This window comes from Excalfactoria chinensis, chromosome 4 (genome assembly GCF_039878825.1).
Source record: "Excalfactoria chinensis isolate bCotChi1 chromosome 4, bCotChi1.hap2, whole genome shotgun sequence".
NCBI classification, from domain to species: Eukaryota; Metazoa; Chordata; class Aves; order Galliformes; family Phasianidae; genus Excalfactoria; species Excalfactoria chinensis.
In genome coordinates, this window is record NC_092828.1 from 51,412,234 (window position 1) to 51,431,465 (window position 19,232).

At 37.0% G+C, this 19,232-nt stretch overlaps 1 protein-coding gene across 1 annotated transcript in view; it reads right to left on the reverse strand.

The window, feature by feature from the left end:
* The window catches only part of COL25A1 (collagen type XXV alpha 1 chain), a 279,646-nt gene that overhangs the window by 92,753 nt on the left and 167,661 nt on the right, over positions 1-19,232 (reverse strand). The window contains exons 6-7 of the mRNA XM_072335135.1: positions 5,459-5,485; positions 5,267-5,293 (exon numbers count right to left, since the gene is read on the reverse strand). Of these exons, the coding sequence (XP_072191236.1) occupies positions 5,267-5,293; positions 5,459-5,485 (54 nt within the window). The remainder of the gene's footprint in view (positions 1-5,266; positions 5,294-5,458; positions 5,486-19,232) is intronic.

The window sequence follows — 19,232 nt, forward strand, 5'->3', positions numbered from 1 at the left end:
CCAAAGACTATTTTTATCGTGAAATAAAAAGCTGGGAACAACACTAATTTCTGATAATGAAAGCTGAGAAGTCCTTCTATTCAGACAGATAAAATTCATGAGGAGTATTTATAGAAAAAATAAGATAAGCATTCAGTAGGATATAATCAAACATCACTAAGGACAACCATGGAAGTCATCGTCAGAATATGTTTAAGTTATGCAAAGTTACATTAAATTAACATAATACTCTGACTGGAATACTACACGTATTTGCTTTGACAAAGATGTTGGATGTTGCTTTGTCAAGATGTTGAATAAAGATACAAACAAGGTGCCTGTTTGGAAACAAAGCTGCTTGTTAAGTTGCTGGTTTATGTGCATTTTCTACTATTAGTAGTACCTCAAAAAACTGAAGTTTTGCCTTTGGCAAGGGCAAGAAAGATTAATTTACACACTAGTACCTTATTTTATGAAGCAAACCTGCTCCTTTCCAAAAAGAAGTACTAATCCTCACATGAAAAAAAGAAGACTAAGTTTTAGAAGAAGGCAAAGAGTTAATGATCATGGGTTATTCATCAGTGAGCAATTAGTACTTTCTGATTTATGAATGAAATACTAATTCTAATGATGATTATGTAGATTTTCCATTTATTGTCTGAAGGAGCAGGGAGGGGCTCAACGTATTTTTTTAATATATTCCTTAGAGACACATTAACTAAGGATAATATACGCGCACATTAAATAGAGGCTTTATTTAGTTTTCTTTGAAAAATAACAAGTCCAAACAGATTCCTTAGATATCTTCAATTTCCATTTAAAACGAGCCTGTTTATAAATGCACTGTCCATAATGTAACAAGTGAAGCAATACTTAAGTTTATATTTATAGCCTAAGCTTATATCAACATAGGTTGCTCTAAAAGCACTATTCTTCTAATTATTTTCATGGAAACTACAACAGATACAAAATGTACAATCATACTGTTTGAGCAAATTCCCACCAGCAAAAAAATACTTTTCAACATTGATTATTATGGGGTCCTTTTTGCTCTTCAATTCCATCATTAGCCTATTAGTGCAGATGAGCTAATTGAGAAGCTCTTCAATTTGTGGTGTGACAGCTGCTCACAGCCATTTGGAACGTGGCTTATTTTTCGCATCACTATCGCTAGTGCTGAAATGCACCACCCACCCTGTTACATCGTAGGCCACTAAAATAAGAGGTGTTACTTTTGGAGCAGCCCTTCTATAAATACAAATATGTATGTATGTATTTCAGTAAATAGTCTGCTTCCAGGCCTACGTTGTCTTTTGTAGACAAATTTTAAATAGTTTTCCAGCACAGAAGAGCAGAACCTGCAAAATTTCTATTGCAAAGCAGTGATTTCTCTTCAGCAGACAGTAATTAAAGAGTTAATATACTAAAAGTAAACAAGAGGGATGAATGGGTTAAATAGAAAAACACATATCGCTATCAGAGCCTATCTGGTTTAACAGTATATAAAGAATCTGTTTAACCTTCAAGACAATAAAGGTTATCACAATAAAATAAACTCCTGAATACTTTTTTTTTTTTTCCTTCTCTACTTAATCTCTTCTGTTGCAGAAGTTTGAGAGATTTTATCATTTCTGTGCAAAGCCGGCAGCTGGTGAAGTTTACTTACATAGACCAAAAGGAGAGAACAGCTTTGTGAAAATCTTTCAGTGTGATATCTTACTGTACTAAAACCAATTTAAAGCAACTGCTAGCTACTGATTTCTAGACCTGATAAAGAACGAATCACTAGTGCATCTAAAGGACAGAAGATACTTGTTACATTAATTAAGGAAGGACAACAATAGGCTGATCAAGACAAAGAGTTCTAGCCAATCCACTCCTCGACATTCACTTCCATTAATCAGGGCACAATCTCTTCTGTGTACGCACACCATACAAAATCTTCAAAGGTTTTTTTAGACTGAGAGGTAGAGCTCAGCAACTGTAACCAAGCAGTGGTTTGATCTCAGCATTTATTCTTACAGCCAAAAACCTAAAAACCACCCCTTTTCATTTTGCCATGGCTCAGTACAGTAATGCAAATCTGAATGACATATCACAGGGCCATGTCCTCTGCAAAAAGAAAAGCATACAAAAGACTGCTTGTTTTGCATTTGACCTAAATGTTTAGTCTGCCAGAATATTAAGGTAATAAGTAGAGATCTGATATAAAAATGCTTTACTTTTTTTTTTTTTTCATTTCTTCAAAGAAGATCATGACTTTCGAATATACCCACCACTATCTTATCTGCAGTCTCATGAGATCGATGCAGTATTAACCTGCTCTGTTCAAATGCAGAGTCAGAGCATGAACTTCTTCATCATCCACACTACTGGAACGCTGGTTTTGCTTACATATGGACATAAGTGGATTACACCATCTGGTATTAGGAACTATAGCCCTTCCACCATTTCTGTAAAATAAAGGCTGGTCAGCAGCTATTAATTCTGAATACCTAAGAAAATCTTTCAGATTCTTCTTCCAAAAAAGGCCCCCTCTTCTCCACGCCAAAAGGAGGGAGAAAAAAAAAAAAGCTCTTTTATTCTAAAAATTCACATTTCTGACTTCTGTGCAGTATTTGGAGGGTCAGCGTTCTACTGTTCTTTTAGTATATGGAAAATATTTTCTAGAACATCTGAATTTCAAAAAAGTTCAGCATACACTCAGCGTTTCCAATGACTGCACTTTTGATAATATTTCAGAAGGAAGGATCTTTCATACCTAACGACGCTACTACCGTTCCTTATATGCTTTTCTTTCAGAAGAATTTAAGAGCTTACAGTTCCACTCTGACATGGAGAGTCTCCACATTTTGTTTGGGTTTCTTTTGCTAATGAAAAATACTTGGAGGAAAGAAAGCAGCTTTTAAGCAGAATAAAAGATCGGTTTCAAATTTTGAAAAATGGTTTGAAACAATAAAATCTTCACTACGTTAAGAACTGGACTCAAACAATATGTTAAAAATGTCATAAAAGAAATAAACTTCAAGCTTTTCATCTCTAAAAGATAAATCAGCTCTAAGATGTCCATCATCTCTAGACATTATATCCAATTCGTCTGCATACTCGTCAAATCCAAATGCTGATATCATTCCACAGCCACCTACAGGTGCAAAACTTCTCTAAAACAGAGAATCATACCACAGTCACCTCCAAAAACATTTGACTTAGCCAATGGTGAAACACTATATGCAAAGGTGATCAACCAGTTTCAAATGTATTTAGTTTTATTTGGAGCATGACTGGATGACACACATAATTTCCATTAATTACACTGTAAATCTCTCAGCACAGTAACCCAAGCAGGCTCTCCCTGAATACAGTTATCAAGAGAGATAACTGCTGTACCATGAAACAAGAAGTGGTCAGAGGCATCATAGCACTTACTACTCCTGAAATATACGGAGAGGGAAGAAAAAGAAGCTACTGTGGAACACACACAAAGTCACTCCAGAAAAAAAAAGGCAAAACAGCCAACCAAACAAATAAATGAACAAGAAGACTGGGCAAATTAAGCTACATGCACGTTTCAAAAACAGGTACTTTACTACAGCATGCATTGACTAAATAAACAGCGAATGAAGATGCTGCTAGCTTACAAGGTGTTATTCACCACTTCTTTCCCCTACTGCTGACCTCGCTTGATTCCTCTCCTCTATTCAGATAAACTCAACTGGCGCATACTTCTGTACCTAAGACTTTACAATGTCCTTACACCCAAACGTTTTAGGTTAAGTTTTTTGGTAGTTATCAGCACTTGATTCATTAGTAACACAAAGCAGTCATAGCCATGATCTGTATGGTGCAAGAAGGGCTCTACTGCTCTCCAGTAGAGGGGTGTGATTTGGTTAAGCAGGACACATAACAAGACACAGAGGTCTTGGAATAGGTCCAGAAGAGAGCAACTAAAATGATCAGAGGGCACCTCTCTGATGAAGAAAGGTTGGGGGAACTGAGCTTGTTTAGCTTAGAGAAGGTTCTGGAGAGACCTCACTGTGGCCTTGCAATACATGAAGGGACCATATAAACAAACGAGGGAGAATGACTCTTTACATGGGTTGATAGTGATAGGACAAAGGGGATTGGTTTTAAACTGAGAGAGGGGAGATTCAGGTTAGATATTAGAGGGGAAATTTTTCACACAGAGGGTGGTGACGCACTGGAACAGGCTGCCCAGAGAAGTTGTGGATGCCCCATCCCTGGAGGCATTCAAGGCCAGGCTGGATGTGGCTCTGGGCAGCCTGGTCTGGTGGGTGGTGACTCTGCCCACAGCAGGGCTGGGGGGAGAGGGGGTGAAAATGGATGATCATTGTAGTCCCTTTCAACCAAGGCCATTCTATGACTCTATGAAACAACAGAAATTGAACCCTGTAGGTAATACAACACTGCTAACATCAACACCAAACTCAAATAGATAAATATGACTTTAAATAATCTTACTAGCTGAAAAAAAAGACAGTAAAATTACAATTTCAAAATATTCTGCATTCTTCACAGAAGACGTTTACGATTATGTAAATCTTCTCAAAAATGCAACTAAAGAAGGAAATCACTGTAGTATTAGAACAACATAACCAAACATTTTCTAATGAAGCACAGATGTAAAGAAGAATGAACTGGCACAGCCAAACTATCAGAACATTTACCCCTGTATTCTTCTTTACTTCACTGTTAAAATAAACATGATGTTTAAAAATTGAAAGAAACTTTATGTTTATATAGCTGAACAGTGTTCTGTTTAAGTGTCTGGATGTGTTTAAGAGGTGATAATATTATCATTAACAATACTAAATTCATACATTTTAGGAAAATGAGCTAGTACATGCATACATATTTGTTTACAATTCACTAAATAATAAAAATATGAAATCAAGAACTACATTTATTATGTACCCACTGACCCTCTGCATTGTGGGAGCCCATGCAAGCCGTGAAAACATTGCTGGTGAAACTGAAAGGTTTGGTTAGGAAAGCCAACTTTTTCATAGCAGAGCAAAATCACTGAAACCTGCTTCCATTCAGAAGCTTTATATTTTAATGCATTACTTACTGCTGTTACTCAGGTCTTCTCAGACGCTATCTGATCACGTTCAGTATTACTGTCCTGCAGACACTGACTTCAACATGCAGGGTAAATGCAGCTAATAAGCATAATTAGCTCAGACAGTGTATTTAATTTAGTTTTGCGCTAAGGACTAATTGCCTACTCAGCGAAGGGGAAGTGTAACATTTTTTTTAAAATGCTTACCCGAGGGCCCTGATCACCTTGATCTCCCTGCAAAGTGGAAAGATGAGATGATAGGTTTAACACAGCATCTGTGTGCTACCCAGCTCTCTTACATCATCTAACATTACACTGGGTCAATACAAATTGTGTCTTTAGTTCATGCTGCGACGTATATCCATTCACCTGGGAAGTGTCACCCGTATATCAACTCACCTTCTCGCCTTTTGGACCAGGAGGGCCCTGAAAGAAATAGAAAGAAAGAATTAAAGTAATGAATTAATGACACCAGTGAAGCTATAGGATGCTACAAGAAAGATGCGTGAGCAAACCAGCGATTTCTGCATAACAAAGTGCTCCCTTGTCATTTTTTTTTTGCACCAGATGTCAGTGGTATTCCAGAGACAGCTTCTTTGCAGTACTAACTATAGGCACTGTGCAGTTATTCTCTGAATACTTTGTTCGTTCCATCTGCTAAATCAGACTGCTTAGATAAGCAAAACTATGTCTGATATGGCAAAATTTCTATTGATTTCAGTTATGGGCAACAATTTATCTCCTGTTAGATAATAAATGTTTTCTAACACTGTAAAACTTCTTTTCAAGTGCAGTTACTAAATTCAAAGGCTTATAAATCTGCCATTTATTTTGGCACCCTTTATAGCTTGGATTGCCAAAGAGAAATGGATTAGAGAATCTAAAAGTAGTGCTTTCATATCTATCTTTGGAAACACTGAAGTTGATGTTTAGTCTCAAACGCGCTATTTTAGGTAAAATAAGCTCTTTTATGAGAAATCTATGTAACATGATTCTGCAGAAGTAATATTTATTGATACTTACCACCAGAAAAACAGAAAGGCAACAGTATCACAAAACAGCAAGGTCCTTTAATTTCCATTTTTATTGAGCACCTTCCAGAAAGCTACTCACAGGTTTCTGAAACTACTTTTCAGGTTAGTGTCTTGTAAGTAAAAATGCTAGCAAGCCTGCAGAGAACCAGCTGCTTACACAGAGCAGATGCAACCTCCAGCCTTCTGAAAGATGCACAGGTGTTTCATTATAAAGAAGGACCTGAGGTACCTATGAAAGCAGCTGGAAACAAAAGGAGCCACCCAAGCTAGATGGCCCACTGTTATGACAGAAAGTGCTGCACACGATTGTATGAGTACTGCATGTTGAACAAGAAAAGTCTGCAACAGAATTAAAAATAATCGAGGTTACTGAGAAGAGTACGCTTGGGCAGTTTCACAACTTGCACTTGTAAAAAAAATTCACGTGGCCCACAGAAACGCAAGGGCAGGGAAGATCCGTCTGCTAGGTATTTTAGATGCGATCAGCCACATGGAACTCTGATATTCCTACTGCAGCCAATTTTCTGCTTATTTTTAAGGATTTCTGATCCATGCCAGAGAAGGGCACCTACTGCTAAATCTTTCAAGGAAAGATTTTAAAAGCACATGCCATTCCTTCCACAACCTGCCACCTCTGCCTGCTGCAGAGGCCAGGGACACAAGTCTGCTACTTGGCCTCCCCTCCTCTGCCTTAGGGAGGGCAGAGCTTACTGCAAGCTGAGTTGAAGCTGCCTGTGCCATTAACTATGGCCTCTGTCCCCTTTTTGTGCTGCCCTGCAAGAAACTGGCCTCTTTAGACACAAACCAAGCAAAATCACTGGATACCTCTGCCACACATCTTAGCTGAACCCAGAGCATAAGCAGAGAACTGTGGCTATTCTACCTCCTTGAATTATTAAAACATTACCAGCTGTGAATATCTTACTGGCTGCAAACTGCAAATAGCATGACCTCCATCTGCTACAGTCAGAGTCCTATTTCTTGGATCTTAGGCATGAAATTACAGATAGCACAACATGACCAAGAGAGTAGACAGATAATGGACTTCAGATCTTGCTGTGACCATTAGAGAAGTTACTGCCATCATCCAAACACTCAGCACTGTCCTTACACTCACGGGGGTAGCGCTGCTTTCTGAAGGGCTTTGGATAATAGCTGACTTAAGGTCAGTTGGTTCCAAGTAAGATGCCCGAGACCTCAGTGAACTAAGCTGGCTCAGTGGAACAGAAACAAAATAAAGCATGCTCACATGAGTGCCTTCACCAGCAAATCTTCAGATAGCTAGACCATATTCCTGATACAGCTGTTGGCAATATGCTCAGCCAACTCCACCCATAGAGGTGCCCCTGGTGTGTTCCCTGCAGATTTTCCTTTGATAAGAGGTCTCTGAAAATACAATCCACACCAATGTTTTTGTCTTTTTTTTATTTAACGAGACAATCACAAAATTCAATTAAATTTTGTTCTCCTTTCTTTAAACACAGTTTTCTGAAAATTACCTGTCCTCACGATATTCAGAAATCTATTTTCCATTCATTGCTCTCTACAGGGCAAAGCATGTAATTAGGACCACTTGAATTTTGTACTCCCCGAGTTCTATTAACTCACCCTTTCAGGGCACAAGCTATTTTTGTACAAACCTTTCATCAATATATGACAATTTTATTGTACCAGAGGTTAAGTACAGCTGTTTCACAAAGGCCACAAAAGCAACTTTAGTGTGAACATTCTCACAAGTCTCTGCACTTGTATTTCTAATGCGTCTCCTTTGCACTATTTGGCTTAAATGAAACAAACAAACCCTAACAAAAATAGTTCTTACGGGTGCCATCAAAGAGAACCAGTGGGGTTTCGCTGAAAGAAAGTTAATGCATTTTTAACATGGCAAGGTCACCCATCTCTGGCTCTTCCCTCATTGTTTCAATTGTTTAAAAAGAAAAATTCCTATCCTCAGTCTTTGACATCTTCTTTCCATTTGAGCTAAGAAATTCTCCCAAGGTTTTTAGAGCAGAATTTATTAGTGTGTGTACACTGAGTGGAGGAAGGAAAGAAAAAAACCTGAAGAAAAGCTGAGTTTGCGGGGGCAGGGTGTGATTAGGAGTTGGATTTGTTTAAAGGAAGACAAGATTTCTTCTGTTTAAGGCTGCAGACACAAAGAACTGAGTGAGTAAAATAACACTGGCTTTGCAGGCCACAACATAGACATCCTGCTTTTTTCCCAAGGAGACTTCTGCACTTTCATTTATGAGATGGCAGAGATCAAGCCACTAGCTGCTGCACAAATGTGAAAGCATTTTGTGTAAGTTATATGAAACGTCTGAGGTCAGAGCATTTCTGAAATAACTTTACAGTGTTTTCACTGGAAACAGAGGCTCTTTTCTCAGAGTGTAATTATCTGCTCCAGACTACTATACATTTCCAAAGAGAGTTTATAGCCTGTTTCACATAAGGAAGGCCTTGTAAATCACAAACACATGCAAAATCTGCATTCATAATTGGGCAACAAACGCTACTGTTTTTAAAGCAAGATCTTCTAGAGCAGACTGAAAGGTCTCCAGGCACCTGCCAACCAAGAACTGAAATCAAGGTCAAATACATTTCAACAGTCATGTTCAAGATTATTGGCAGATGACTTTTTTTTTGGGGGGGGGGAGGCAGAGGAGCAGAGGGGGGAGCAGGATATAGAAGCTATCAAAATCTCATTTCTGTTCTCTGATGAAATCCTTACATTATAAATGTGTGCAAGGAATGGAGGGGCAAGAGGAGACAGGGTTGGAAAATAGGAGACCGACACTTCTGGTCTTTACTAAGGCAATATTCCCAGCAGGATTAACTAGATATTTGTGAGTGTGATCAGCATGATTTTCCATATAACTGGTATTTTATAATTCATTTCCTGAAATAAGCTAAGTTTGCATTCCACACTTTCAGCTATTGCCTCCTTCATAATTTTACAAGTTATGTTTTAGGCAAGATTTAGATTAGATGTTAGAAAAAGGGTGGTGAGGCACTAGAACAGGTTGCCCAGAGGAACTGTGAAAGCCCTATCCCTAGAGGCATTCAAGGGAAGGCTGGATAGAGCCTTGAGCAACCTGGTGCAGTAGGTGATATAGTGGTTGGCAATCCTGCTCATGCCAGGTATATATATCTGCTACATATCTGTCTTTAACTATAATACAGCAAGTTCTACCATGACTTCACAAAAAGGCTTCAAGCAACAACAGAAATGTAGAAATGAAAATACTAAGGGATATTTTCAAAGGAGTTTAAAAAAACAGCAGTGTTTCCAAGTCTAGGTCAAAAGCTCTGCAGACTTGGCAGAGGAACTGACAATTTTTTGTGACAGTTAGATAACACTGCATAAAGAAGCTGCCTGTATCCAGCTGACAACAACCAATCCAACAAAATCAACTGGATTGTGCCCCCCAGGTCCTGGTCAGATCATCTGACTTCCAGATTCCTAGGCAACTGGAGATGCCAAACTTAGCAGCTCCAACCAGAGCTACCACAGCACTGTCAATAACAACTCTTTACATAGGCACCACATTTCTTTATTTTCACCAGAACAGATAAAGCCATGGGTTAAGTCATCCTGACTGAACGCATCTTGCAAGATTCTACCTTCATTTTCATTTTGGATAAAGCAACACGCAATGCATTCACCACTACAAGCAGTCACAGCAACCACAGTAAAACTGGAACTGGCAGCATAAGGGAACAGTGGATTTGTGGAGAGCATTGAAGTGAACTGGTCAGCCTAATTCTAGCTAGTGAAATTCAAGAAGGAAGTCAATTTGTCAACTTGGTTAAGTATATATTTACAACTGCATGAATACATTGGCTAAGTCAAGTCAATTCCTGCGATTTACTCTGAGGATGAAAGCTTTTTGCAGTCCCCCAGTCTAACCTATCGATGTTCGGGAATTAGGATTAGACATAATTAATCACAAGATAAGAAACTGCAAGGAGTATTAAATTATACAATATAATTTCTAAGCTCCTATGCTTATAATCTTACAACCTTCATGCAAACCCTGAGCTACTGAGCAATTTGGTTTTGGCACTTGCTAAACTTGGCCATTTCTGCAGCCAGTACTTACAACGCCAATATCACACCTCACATAAATTTTACAAGCATTTGCAAGAATTTCCAGTGAACCTGAACAGATTCTATATCTGAAATTATATTCTCTTAAATATAATTTTATTCTTTTCATGGGATATGGCTGACTTATGGCGAAGCCTTTAAAAAAAACCAAACAAAAAATACAACAACCATCATTTGTTATACTATAAGGTAGACACTTACTGAAAATAAGCCCTCACTACCTTGTGAAGAGTATGCTTTCCTGATCTTCTACTTGCTGCTTACTGATATTAGTTCTGATCCAATGCTGTAAATAAAAGACAAAAATCCTAGCTAGTGTAATGGAAATCTCACCACACAAGACTTACCAAACAACAACAGACTAGAAAGTCTACTATTTACAAGTCTCATCTTACAGGCAAGCGTCCAGAATTTGTAATGCCATTGGTGCAGGGAAGATGTGAATATATAACCTTACATTAAGGACAGAAACATGTAAATTTTTAGCTTGCCCTCAGAACTTCACAGACAGCTGAAAACGCAACTGAGGCATGCCCTGAAGAATCAAAATTCCTCAAACTAACAAAACACTGAGCTTTTGCTATATATTTGCTATTTACAATCCAATACATTTGCTATTTACAATCCAATCTTGGGATTTTTGAGTTCAACTCACAATGAAAAGGTACTTTTACTAACAGTACAACAAACAATACCAATTTTAATGTTCAATACACAGTTTCTATAACATCCCCTAAATGAAATTTTCTTTTGATACAGATTTGTCCAGGCCTCCTATTCTTCTGCCAGTCCTTCAGCAGATCCGTCTTATTACACACACCCCTGCAGACTGCATCATGCCACTTTCTTATAGTATGATCAAAAACTCCTCATTCTCTGTATCTCAGATAAACCCTTTCATACTGTTTTACTTTTACAGAGACTGTCTCTTCCTTTCCATGCATTGAGAATAGATGTTTGGATTCCCACTCCATCCTTCACCAGACTGCTGAGCAGAAAATTGTTCTTCTGTATCCCTGCTATATCCTCTCCAACAAGACCACGTGCTTGCATCCATGCACGTGATAGAATTCACAAGCAAGACTGCATTTCTATCTCCGTATTCACTCAGTAATTGAGAGTTTATGTCACGTGGCAAAAACCAATCCAATATATCATTGCTGCTACAGAACAAGAAAAAGGAGTATCAATAGATATAGACACTAGAAATCATGGGCTTCTTGATAAAAGTTCAAGAGTTGATAAAATTCAGTAACAAAACAAAGTGCAGTTGACCAGGGCCTTATAGTTTCATCAGTAAATATTCACTGAGGTCAACAGAAATGACCCCATGGGAATTCAAGGAGCAATGAATTAGGCAGCTATAAACCTACATGTCTGGGAGACAGGAAGAGAAATGAAAGGCTGCTTACAGATTTTACAGTAAAACAACTAGAGGGTAAAGTGTTTTCCAGATAGACTGCTTCACCATTTCCACAAAACTACATTTATTGTTGTGTCAAAGTACTGAAGCAGGAAAGAAGTTACAGCTATAAACATGTTTTATTGCCACAGACTTGAAATCTTTTAGTTTGCATTGAGAATTAAAAAGGATATGAAACAATGGAGAAAAATATCTAGATATCTGCTTAATCTCCCAATTATCCCCTTTTATTAGAATAGCAGTAGCATTGTAAAACTACAGAGGAATTCTATTTAGTCACCTAATGAGGATGCTATCAGTAAGCAGCCAATAAGCAGATTGTACCAATATGGAGATACTCTGCTCTAAAGGTATGCCATGTATCTGCTCAGGGGGTCAGATGCATGAGCTACTGATGCCTTTATGTCAATCAAAACATTCCACTTTATGAAAGCTATTAATATACTTAAAAAATATGTATCAAAAGAAAACTTGTGAAAACAACAATAAAACAATAATAAAACATACTTGAAACGAGGATCAACACATTTCTGTGAAATTTAATGCTTATAAAACTGTAGGAATGACGGAAGTATATTCTGACTTTCTTCTACAAAACAAAAGAAATTAAAGAAAACACTATACCTCCTTCCCATCAAACTCCTGAAAATCCTTTTTTCCAGATATTTCAGTTAGAAAATACACCATGAAACATTTTCATACTTCCTCTGGTAGATTTTTACCCATAAGCCAATTCTCTCTCATTTATTCCTAGAAAGCAAACAGCTCCTTGCAGAGAGTTAACAACTTCCTGATATTTTCAGGAATGCTGATTCCTTATTTATTATAATCTAACAATCTAACACTTCCTTCCTTTATTAGTACTGTTTTTTGTTTTGGGTTTTTTATTGTTTTTTTTTTTTTCATTTTCTTTTCTTTTTTTTTTTTTTTTTAAACCTAAAGCTTGAACAGTAACTTCTGTAATTTAAAGACCTCTGGTGCTTGCCTCTGGTTACTTATTCTGAAATAATTCAGCTCAAATGACAGCATCTTTTAGATACACTTAGCCTTTTTTGTGAGCCTTAAAAGACTCTTTTTGATGAGGATAACTGGCTGAGATTCAAGAACTTTGAGGGGGAAAAAAAAAACAGACAAAAGAAAGCAAGGGAATAAGTTTCAGAGCAATGGAGATTCACCACTGCTGTCATTACCTACGCAGTACAAGTCACTAGAAAAGGAGTGCTTTTGGTCACTGAAGTCACATCATTTCTCAGCTTTCAAATCCTGCGGATCTTTCAACTGTGCTCATTCATCTGCTACTTTGAAAAGAAATACCATGCAAATATGAAGTACGCAGATCATCCTATGAATACCAATAAGGTTAAGGAGGTCTACATATTTAACTGGCAAGGTAGGGAATTCTACCAAAAATCATAAACAAGCAGACAGTGAAACAAATAAGCCAATTCAAGGGAAAAAAATAACTTGATTGTTGTGACACAATTTGTTCCCCTCAATTTGTTCTTTCCCCCATTCTACCTTTTCTCTCTGTATGGAAGGAACTGAAAAAAATCCAAAATTCATTACTGAGAAACTAACATTAATTGCAAATTAGTTCTGGAGGCCTGGTATCCCTTTTAAAGAATTTAATTCCATGCCTGCCATCATAACAAGACACATTTACATTAAGGTAAGAGAAGCTGAATTTGTCTAATTGAGCAAAAACTGGCTGCCTTACAAGTTCGGTAGCCAACACACACATGCTGGATTTCAACACTAAAATTAATTTCAGCATGAAGATGTAACAAATTTTTTATAGGGGATGTCACTTCCATTCTTCTGTTCACTGCAGTAAACCCAAAGTCATCACATTTATTCCAGTAGCAACAGCCCTAAGTTTTATTTATATATTTTCCAAGGCATTTCATTTATGTGTGCACTTTTTATATTTACACTTTGCTACTCACTACATGATACATTTGTTCATTCAAGGCTGGTTTTAGCATTATTTGCAAGCATGTCATGATTTGGTAATTTTTGCTATTGGTATTCCACATCATGACATCATGTGGAGCACAGAGAAGAAGAACTACACGTCCCAGAGGACCTCACGGTCAGAGAGGGAAGCACGTCACGAAAGTGATGCTCACTCTCTTTCTCACTGCCTGACAGCGGGTGTGGGTGTGCTTCCAAGCTGTGGTGCCTTCAATTTCAAAGTAGGATTCTTGGTCTTTGGAAACTTCTCTTTCTCTTATTTCACTTGATTTATTAGCCTCAATTTCAATTAGATTGTATTATATTGTGTTATCTCGTATTCCAATATCATAGTTAGATGTTTTCCTCCTTAGACTGCTGCCACTTCTCTGTTTGCTTCCTGAAGCCCAGCTTCCATCTCCCTACCCCTTTCCATTTTTTCCCTTCCCATTTTGTCGGCGGCAAGGGGGCCTATGGGCCTACTGCCCCCCCGTCACAGACATAGATTGATCTAGATAACTCCATGACAAAGCATTACTATGAAATACTACTGGTTTAAAAAAAAAAAAAAAAAAAAAAAAAAAAAGATCATGTTAGATTATTTAATATCACAGTTAGTAGCGGGGCAAGGGCAGTAAAATACTGGTATAAAGCCATAACCATGTAAAATACTGCCTTAGGAATAGAAAGGCTTCTAATACACAGCAATATAACTTCCTCAGCTTAAGAGCAATGAAATTATTCCACCATCTAGGTAACCTGAGGGTATGCTAAGGCTTGGGAAAAAAGGCATTTTAGTCAAATACCAATTTAAACTTCCCTGAGGATTTTACCCTTTCCCATCCACCCTTACATTTGCTGCAGTGCTTTAAATTGTTTCTGTGTCTGCCAAGCATATAACAGCCAATCAGCACCATCCAAACAAACATTACACAAGAACAGCTTGACAAATAATGATAAAATACATACAGGACAAGTCCATCTGAGGCAACCTGTAAGTACCAGTGATGAAAGATACCTCCAAACTCTTCTATCTACAAGTGGCTGCTAGAAGAGACAAAGACTTTGACTCTAAGTCACACTCAATTCTTGATGGTAATGCATCAACCTTTAATCACAGATAAATTTTGGTTAAGTTAAAGAGTATACAATGATAAAGGCATAAAAATTAACAAATGAAGTAACACACATACTAAAATAAGACAAACAAATGGTAGAGGAAGACTAAGCCTTTCTAATTGTCAATTTGCTCACCTACAGCAGGAGAAAACTACAATAACATCCTTTAAACTGTTGTTTTGAGAACTGTTCAGATTTGTAAAGTTTAAGCTGAAAAAGTAAATGATCACTAACAGAGACGCACTGTACAATATAGCTGGATTGCGCTCCTGAAAATACAAGATTACCTTACATGCTTCTTTCTCAGAGAGAAAATCCAAAGCCAAAAACACTGGGAACTTCTATGCTTTTGTAAGGACAACCACAGCATTTTCAAAGGCAGAATTCTGATTTAAAGCTCACAAACAGAATGGTAACTTCCATGCCACAGTTAACAACATTTCTGGAAGTACAAATGCAACGCCAATGAAAGGAATTGCTACACATTCTTTTTCAATTCTCACTCCTCTCAAATTGACTCATACTTAAAGAATAACACATCACAGCTCTTTATTCCAACACCAACTCAATATGAAGAACCTGAACATACCTGCTAACATCTAAGGTTGCTTTAAGTAAAAATTCAAATGACAAGAGTGTCACTTTATGATAGAGAATAAAAAGAAAACATTTTGAAGCTTCTAATAGAACAAACTTAGAAGCAAAACAACTACAATACTGACAGAGGAATAGAAATATTTCACTTCACTTGTTTCAAAACATGATTTCGGCTATCAGTCTGAGGTCACCATAACCTTAATGAAATACATATTTTTTATAACTCTTCATTTCTTAACACAAGAATAATTGAACCTGCAACAAATTGAACTGGAACTCAAAGCTGACAACAGCATGAGAACTGATAAAAACAACAAACTATGGGCTTGATCTTGAATTAAAAAACACAGACAGCAGAATAGTAAAATACTATGTAATGTTCCTGAACACACTGCAAGATTTTGCTTTGACGTAATTCCTACTAAAACAGAGCAGTCCTATTTCTGCTATCTGTAGAATAGTATGAAGCAAAAAAAGAGGTCATTTTATAAACAAATGATTTAGGAATAAAAGAAATGTTTCAGAGTTCACACTTATATTTTGACAACTCTACATCTCATTGGAATCACAATTCTACATCTGCAGTTGCTTTTTTGTACTCATATGTGCCCTCTTAATCCACACAACATCATACCAAATTAAGGATTACAAGTCATTTTTGCTTCACAGTTCTTCACTTACTGTTAGAAGATTTAGTACACCCTGAGTTACTGGAATGACTAAGTGTGTTTTCCTATAACACTTATGCTAATGCATGCAACAAGTGAGGTAGGCCTCTATATTCACTTGAGTAAAGCAAATGTTAGCAACTTTTTTCGGAAATTAATTATGCCAACATAAGAAAGATAGAAAGGTCTTGCTTATGTTTTCTTTTTGAGTTTTATGGTGGCTTTTTTTGTTTGTTTGTTTGTTTTAAAATTAAGATTTGGATTTAAAAAGTAGCAGTACCACAAGTAGTCATTATTTGGACTACTGAAATGAGATAATCAGCTTTAAAATTCTGGGTCCTAACAACTTAACTGTTCTGAGAATCCATCCTCCAAGCTTTCTTCATACACTACATATAGCTAATATGGAGTTCTTCAGATATAGAAAAAGAAACCTTAGTAACAACAGATCTTGCATTGTGAAGATGGCCAGAGCTGACATTAGATTGCATGAGGAGACCTCTCTACAGAGCTCTGTATGATGAATATTCTAATTTTGTGTTTACAGATACTCAAAACCAAATCTGAGTTCTTATTTCCTAAATTAGAAAAATACAAATCTGGTATTTTTAAGAATCAGGAAAATAAACTGGAAATAAATTGCCAGTTCCAGGAAATGCCATGGAACATTTGAACATCCTATTATTTCAGTACAAGATATTTTTGAGTTACAGTTTCAGTAACTATCTGGATATGCTTATCATAGTAAGCAAAAAGAATACCATAGGAAAGCTAGGACAGGAGCCTAACCTCCATTTTGGCCATCTAATGTATGATGAACGAGGCTCTAACAAGTCTCTCTGTTTCCAAGGTAAGTTCACTTAGCAGGGTATGGTAGGGAAGTCATAAATACAACATTAGAAGTAATTCTAGCTGATTCTGGCTAAAGGGTGAGGAAAGAATTAAAAAAAAAATAGAAACATGGTAAGCTGAGCACAAAATCCTGTACTGCAGAACTTTACTTTGTTCATGCCTGAACTTACTCCCCCCTTGGTCTTTTTAGTTAATGTGGATGCTTTCATAGTGTTGGTGTAACTATTAGCCCAGCATCGTTTGTACCTGAATTTCCAATTGTTACCTCCTCAAAAAAGCAAAGAATCTATTTTCAGTAATAGCAGCTGCTTAGCTGAAAAGACATTCAACATTCACAGTTATGTTGGTTTACACACACATAATAAAGTCTACCTGGGGAGATAGAAATGTTTTTGTATTTTACAAGTGCTTATCATCGTTGTCACTTTATTTTAACAAAGTTAACTTCAATTCTTATCAAAATAGAGAAACCAACCCTTAACAAAACAATTCCACAAATTCCACATGGGAAGATACATTCCACTGTTTGGGTCATAAACATTCTTGTACACCTGTTGCAAGTAAAGAAGTTCTGAGCATTATTTCTCCTTCTGTATTCTCTGATGTGGTTAAAAAGATCAAGCTATACAGTTATAAAACCGAGGAAAGAAAGCAGCTAGATGCTTGCTTTTTATTTGATAACTAACATAAAATGAAAGGACATGATGGCATTGGTTTCCTCAGGTTCACAAGTTAACTTGGGTTAGGTGTTTCCAGAGAAGACTGCAATTTCACTTCTCTTCATGTACTCTACTACAGCTTTAGAAAGGAAAAACAAAGGTAGAGCAAAAATACATAAGGCTTTCCAGAAGCTTTTTAATTTATGTGATGTCCACAGTTAAAAATATTTTGATTCCAAAACTCATAGCAAAGTTTTTCTAACCACAATTGCATCAATAATCAGCTTCATTATTGGTATATATGTAAGAAACAACCTCTTACCTGTTGTGTTTGGCTGTATTCTCCCAGCGTACGTTTACATGGCTACTAGATAAGACTAATTCATTCTTTTCTTTACATTAAATCAACTTCTACTGCTGTATATGAACGCAAATTCTCAGACTAAGGCTAATCATATGTAAATGAAAATAAGTAAAACTTGATTAGTTTGAACTTGCTAATTGCATTTGAGAGAACAATTTATGACTTGAATGTTTGGAGTTTGAGGTTCTGTTTTGCTAAATTTATCACCCACTGACAACAATAATATCTAACACAGGACATGGTCAATATAGTACCTCTTTGCACTGTTTAGATGCTAGAAATCACTTCAGAATGAACAAAAATACCAATTCCAAGTCTTTAGATGGAAGATAATATTTGGAGATGATATTTGACTCCCTTTCAGTGAAGGATCACAGTAACAGTTCATTTCATGAGTTTACACCAACTTATAGCTCTGTACATGTAGTTTCAGTTTTACATAATGGATTAAGATGATGCACAAAATTTACTGAAGATATTTCCTAACAAGAACAAAAACCTGACAGACTGTACCTGGATTTTGTTCAAGTGATTGCTGAGGTTTAAATTTGACCGTCTACACGTAACTCAAAAGCAGATGGTATTTTTGTATTCAGTCTGACTCATTCTATACTTTATCAGGATCAAAAGCTTACAAAGGAGCTTAGGGTATCAGCTGCTAAAAGAAATACCCTACAAGATACTTCTCTAGAAGGTGAACAGCTGATGGCCTGGATAAAGCCACCAGGCTTCTCTCAGGATCAATGACTTCACAACACCATGCATCCAATGGCAATTCAGTAGTTCTCCAGCTTTCTGCTGGCTCTGGCCTTCATAAGTATACTTCTTGTCACCTTTCCCCTCTCTACACACAAGAAAGAGGCTCAAGGCATTTCTAAAAGCAAACTGCTGGGAACAAGAAACAAAAAGCTTAAGGTATGACTTACTGTGGCTGAGACAAAAGAACTAAATCCAAATCTAAGAGTTGAAACAGGGAGAAACCATTTTATAGCATTAGTCAACAGGGCATATTGGATACCTGGACCACAGCTTAAAAAGCTACTGATGCACACACGATATGTATTTTTAAATCAAACATTCCAGTACTGAATCACTGAAGTTACTAAAAAGAGTAATTGAGTCTTGGAGTGCAGATAGCTCTCCAGACTACTAAAACCCAAGGAAAAAAAAATCAAAACATGTTTCCCTGCACAAAACTCACTGCCTCCTTCCAGTCCTTCCTTCTCTTACTCACCTCCCTCCTGAGGTCTAGGGCTTTCCGTACCACTAGTGTTCTCTAGGAATGTGATAAACATATTATAACATACACTGCTGCTATCCCAATCATCCCAGAACTATGGATTGTCCTGCTATTTTATTTAGGCCTTGAGAAAAAACAGAGAACAAAATTAAAATG